General features: G+C 38.9%; 1 protein-coding gene across 1 annotated transcript in view; it reads right to left on the reverse strand.

Moving 5' to 3' along the window:
* Nucleotides 1-3,743, reverse strand: part of LOC104498188 (mitogen-activated protein kinase kinase kinase MLT-like) — a gene marked incomplete at its 5' end in the record, with an annotated part of 33,502 nt that extends 29,759 nt beyond the window's left edge. The window contains one exon of the mRNA XM_010141541.1: nt 3,573-3,743. Within this exon, the coding sequence (XP_010139843.1) occupies nt 3,573-3,743 (171 nt within the window). The remainder of the gene's footprint in view (nt 1-3,572) is intronic.
* Nucleotides 3,744-6,153: the final 2,410 nt, after the last annotated feature.

Raw genomic sequence — 6,153 nt, forward strand, 5'->3', positions numbered from 1 at the left:
AAAGAGAGGCTGTTTAGTCAGCTTCTTCAGCTTGGTTGTCTGATTTTGTTGTTTGTTTTCAGTGATATCAATAGGTATCTGTCATTTGGTTGTACCTCATATTAAATCTCTGATGATTTAATCTTCACCTACACATAATGGCATTTTCCTGACCCAGTCTGTTTGTAGTAACAGCTGAAATGCGCCCTCTCCAGCTAAATAATGATTAATGTCTCTTCAGAGTGGCTGGGCTAGTAACCTCTGTGACATGCCTGCCTGTTCTCTGCAGGGAGCAAAAACTCCAGAGTTTTATCCCAAATTAAACTACTAAAGCAACTGCAAAGAAGCTCTGTGTGAACACCTAAACTGGCCTTGCTTTCCAAAGCTGTTTGCAAAACTATCTGCCAAAAACTCAGACTCTTCCACATCTTTTTTAACCTAATCAGAAAACTCAATAAAGAGTCAATGGCAGTTGGACACAACGGGTTACAGGGCTGATTATCGTGATGCCCTCGCTGGCCTGTAACACAGGAGGCTTCACGGCCAGGCTTCTCAAAAGTGCCCATTTCTTGTCAAAGCCACTTACACTGACAAATTGTCTATCATTAACAACATTAGAGATCATGGTTTAAGAGACAAAAATAAAATTAAGAAGTCGGGGAGATGCGGTGCTCTAAACACTCTTCATGCATTCTACAGGAAAGTGATGAAAGAACCTGTGGCTAAGCTTCTGTACACCTAGCTGTACAGGAAAAAAACAATTACACCATCACCAGAGTGCTACTCAGATCAAGGACACCGAAAGCTCCTACTGAAAAAGAGAAGGAATATTTTAAACACAAGATCTAGCCACAGAAACAAGATGCTCAGCCAACACAATTCAGTGCCATGTAGTTCTTCTGTCAGCTACTGGAGTTACAGTCACTTTAGATCCATGGAAAAGCGTCTCCTGACATATAGGAAGAATCCCTACAAATATCAACAAAGCTGCAAAACAGCTGCCCTCTAAAAGGTGTTTCTGGGTCAGTGTTTGTGCAATGCCTGGCAGTCAGCTGTGAATGGGTCATAACTGTGGCTCATTTTGTGAGTTATAATCACCTTACTTCCTCCATATTTTGCCATCTCATTATCTGGAGAACTTAGGAGCAATTTGCCTTTGGTGTTGCATTGCATATGGTAACTATCATGGAAAGACTTTTATAGACATCTGGGATCCCCAGTCTCTGCACAAGGCACAGTTCTTCTTACATGACCACCTGCAGGTGCACAGCACCACAGGTGAATATCTGGATTTCATCTCTTGCTCACTGTCTTTCTCTAAACATAAGCTTCGGCTTAGCTACATACAATCCCTTCTTAAAGTCAGGTCCTCTTTCAAAAGAAGTCTCCCATTTCACTACAGCTGTGGATATATTTTACTCCTCCGAAAGGCTGCAGATTCCCTTGTGCAAGAGGCTCCTGGAGATCTGCACAAAGGGAATTTGCAGAGATCAAACTCAAAGGTGTCTGTTATATAAGACACAGCAGAAACAGGGTCAAAAGAAGAGCAAGGAAAAACATTACTTTCACAGAAGTGTTTCTAAAGATTGGCCTCATTCTTCTCTCTCACTGATGTGTGTAAAGCTACACTTTATTCTTTGGAGTAGGAGCTGCCTGCCACTCATAGCTACCTACCGTGCAGGACGGCAGGATGAAGCTTCTACCAACCCTAAAACACTGGGGAATCAAGTGGCAGAGACAGCTTCCCCATTCTCGTTTCACTTGGTTTGAGTTTCTCTTCCTGCACACCACTTTAATAGTACCTTCTGGCAGCTGGTCTTTGCTGCAGAGCAAAACAAAGAAGTGATTGCAGAGCACAGAGCAGGGATGACAGTACCAGCTAAGACCCAACAAGGCCTGGTGTTGGTGAAGAACTAGTTATAAGGCTAGTGGGGACCCTAAGCTGTGTCATTAGCTCTGGTTGCCAGATCTTTACTACTCTTTTAACACCCAAGGCAGCTTAAAATCCAGCAGTGCACCTCCCTGTTGCAGTCCTCCAGCCTGACACTGCTGAGCAGACACACTCTGAACCAAGGGAAGGAGGGAGACACTTGACTCCAAGGATTACAGCTTGCAAACAGAATGTTCAGGGATATTCTGCAAATGATTCACAACTATGAATTTAAAATATAGTTGTATTTGTAACCAGTGCCTTGCAGCACTTCATCTGCTATGAAAAAAAAAAAAATCCTGCTTGAACAAGCCAATTTTAGCCAGTATGTCTATTTTTGTCCTATAAAAGGGCTTTTTAAAAAGCCATTCTATTTAATGGTTCACTAAAGATCTATGGAAAAAACAAACCTATATTTCTCTATCAGAAGAAATTGCATTTAAATGCAATAGGAGAGTTGGGCTAATATTATGCAGAAAGATAGTTCATGCTTAGCACAACAGGCCTTAGTACAATGCTTTATTCTTTCAGCAATGCCAGCTCTCAAGTAAAAAGTAGAAGTCATAAGCAAGTACAGCATAAAAAACCGTAGGGCCTTGCTCGTGAAAAGATTTGCTCATTAAGGCTGTGTCTCATGCTGTGCTCAGGATAGATGATGGCCCACAGCTCAGTTACTGCAAGTTTGCAAGCGTTAAAGCAGGCGTACAGATATCTGCTGAGAACACGCAGTATCTGCACATCAGAAAACATTCATTCTTCATGATTTCGTTACTGCATGTTCATAGCTGGGACACGAATGCAACTTCATTCAAACAACAGCAATAAGTTATGCCTTAAAAACAAGTTGTATGTAAATTGATCTGGCTGGAATCAAGGTTGTAAGTAAGATAAAATTGTGTATGAGAAAAATCATACACTACCGCAATCTCGATTTGGTATTTTTTTTTTTGGCAAGGGCTTTAAAAACAAGTAGGTAATGCAGTATTTTTCTTTAAAACGATTCTGTTGTAATATGTCTAGCCATGCACTAACTCTGTGGTCCTCCCTCTGCCAATCAGTAAAGAGCATTGTATTTCGTTAAGAGATTCAAGACAATCCAAGTAAGGTTTTTTGTTCAATTTATTAATAGAAAAGTGGCAATCCTAACAGCTAATAACTGGCCAGTGCAAGTATGTTAAATGTAATTATGAACAAAGCCCTAAATTAACACTTCAAATTTTGACCCCCTTTTTCACAGAATGGAAACTTGCTTCTTCTCAAAGAAAAAGAGTTTTGAAAACCTACATAGATTTCTCCAGCCTTCTTCTGCAAGAAACAAATGATCCTTACATTTACGACCAAATCCTGCATCCATTAAAGTTAACAACTTCCTAGTTGAAAAATGAATTTATTGAATGCAATCAACTTTTAAAGCTCAGAACTGCAATTAAGTCATCGGGAAACTATTTATGTGCCCATAGCACAATACAGAATATCAGCAATATCGGATATATAATGTATTAGATGAAATTGCAGTAATGTAGTAAAATAGACTTCGACTGGCCAAAAGGAACAACTAAAGAAAACTGGGGCACTGTTTCCCTGGTGTGTCTTTATATTTACATAGACAAAGCTCCAAATACTTTCTGAAGTAAGATAAAAGGTTGAATGATTTTCTACTTACAGGAGTATTGGACTGTTCTGTTAACTTCTGCTCCCACATCTTCAAACGTCGCTCCCGTTCCTTTAGCTCCTGCTCTTTAAAGCTCAGATCACGCTCCAGTTTCTTTAGTCTCTCTAAGGTTGCCTCAATTTCACATCTGCACGGAGACAATTTGTTATGTCTTGTCTTTTCCTGACAGATATAAATTGTTCATAATTCCCACTTGAATGTTAATTAAATGTGAAAGGCTGAAAAGTACAATACTAACTCAAGCAGTTCATTTAATTACCAAAGGCAAAGCCTTTCAAAGCTTTAAGAACAACTGGCGATGTTTATACTTGAGAATTACCATAATACCTTCAGCTGAAGAAAAATAACATTTAAAAGAGTAAAATGCCATATAACGACATTTTAAAAACTAAAATGCGACTTCCCTCAACATCACGAAGCATGATCTTATCCATAAAGAATCCGCATTAAGAAATGGGAACAATCATTAGCAACACAATACTGGCAGTCTAGGAAGCCCATTTGCCTGGGTTTATAACTTGGCCATAAATATTATTTGGACTTATACTCAAAATACACAGATGCAGCGCTGAGGTGTTTTTCCCACTTACCTTTCTGTTTCTCTAGGTGAAAATATAAAAGCAAGAATATAAACCATGATATGTCCCAGCCCTGCAAATGGTTACAAATACAAGCTTCCCAAGTTAGGAACCGTTAATAGAAGGATTTGGTTTACTTTTCTCTGGTTCTCTCCATACATGCAAAGGTGTGAAAAATAAGAAAGGCAGGAACTGAAGAAGACAGTATTCTAAGAAGCTTCAAGTACTGTCTTTACTGGGTTGCATTGCACGTACCTCATCCCTTAACAAAGCAGTTTCCTTTGACATGCATTTTGATGGACAGTATCAAACACATGAACTGAACTACTTTTGGAAAAGAGTTTAACAAGTTTTGCACTACAAATGCGTGGCTGTATACTAGAAGTAAAATCATTCTGTCACTAAATTCAGCCACATTCTTTTCTTGTGAGATAACCAAAGAAAAACCTTCAATTTGTATCAGAGGTTTTATTTGCATTTAACAAACCATTTCTGTGACTGACTGGGAGATTGTGCACTGTCTGCCACCTGTGTCCTGACTTACTTCAACTATTTCCTATTCACACTGTGGGAATAGAAAATCACAGCACTTCATTTTCCTCCTAGAGAGTGAGCTCCTAAAGTGACAGAGATGCTAAAGAGAGCTCTGAAGAGGGCTCTCGGGACTCTGCAAAGACAAATCTTGCTCAAACTTTCACATTTTCTGTTTGTAAACACACTGCCAACAAAATCTGCTCCATCTGACATTTTCCAAAAGAAAATAAAACCAACAGAATTAGTTGTAATTTCTACTTGGGGGTGGGGGATGTGGAAGCAAAAAAAAAGCAGATTTTTTTTTTCTTCCTGTAAATGTCCTGTCCTAGCATGGAATGATTAAGCTCTTCTTAAGTATCAACCTAAAAGAGTTCAAGCTGTCAGTGAGGAAAAATGCATACCCCAATAGCCTATTTAAGTAAATTAAACAATTTAAACATTCCTTATCTTATAGATTTCTTCTTTTAAAATGACATCTCTGTCAGAAAGTAATGCTTACAAACTACAGTGAAACAATTCAGAGCTGTAATAATTACCAAAACCTACTGCAAACTCTACCACCATGCTTAATTCTACTGCAAAAATCAGCCACCTGGGGCAAGGGCATTTATCAGGCTTAAATCCTGCTGAGCGAGCTGTTCAATGCGGTGGTCAGAACAAATGCCCCTCACGCTTCAGATTTCAAGCAAAATTCTCTCTCGTATTTAGGCATGGAAAGGTCAAGGCTGATCTCTGTGCTGGGTGGAAAGTGGTCACACATCCTAAGGAAGATAATGCAGAACAAAACTAAAAAGCACTGGACAGAAGGTCAGAAAGCGGCTCCTCTCCAAATATTCACTTCCCTATCAAGAACCCTTTCTGTTAGGTGGAACACATACTACTGTGGGAACTACAGAGCAACTTGAGCACAGTTGCAAGCACTGCTTTTCTTAGCTTGTCTCTTAGCATCGTTGGTTATATGTCACTCTGTAATTTTTAAAATGTGTGAATTAAGTTCTCTTTCAAATAACGTTCTGCATTAGGAAAGTCCTGGTAACAAAAGCTTTCTGTATGTCAAAAGTCTATTTTGTGCTGTAATTACTTCTCTTCATTAGGCAGAAACTTCCTTATAATAAAAGGTCAGCCTGCAAAAACAGTTGTATTGTGAAAAATAATTCCACTGTATAATAAAACTGTGTAATTAAAGAGAAAGCTACTGTACACTGCTCAGTTAATGAGTCTTACTTCATAAATGAAGCAGCTTGAAACACTGTATATGGTAGGACACGTGGATTTGTTTGCTTCTGTAGTTCTGCAGTCTGAGCTTACTGGCTTTTCTAGAATAATCTCATTCTGTGATGTTAAAGAACATATACTGTATTATTAGAACCTACAAGGATAAACAGTCACAGATTAAAAACAATGACTGGCATTTGTTCAGATGTCTTGACCTGCTACTGATACGCTAATGTAAGTATCAC

Source organism: Buceros rhinoceros, unplaced genomic scaffold (assembly GCF_000710305.1).
Source record: "Buceros rhinoceros silvestris isolate BGI_N320 unplaced genomic scaffold, ASM71030v1 scaffold16608, whole genome shotgun sequence".
Taxonomy (NCBI): domain Eukaryota; kingdom Metazoa; phylum Chordata; class Aves; order Bucerotiformes; family Bucerotidae; genus Buceros; species Buceros rhinoceros.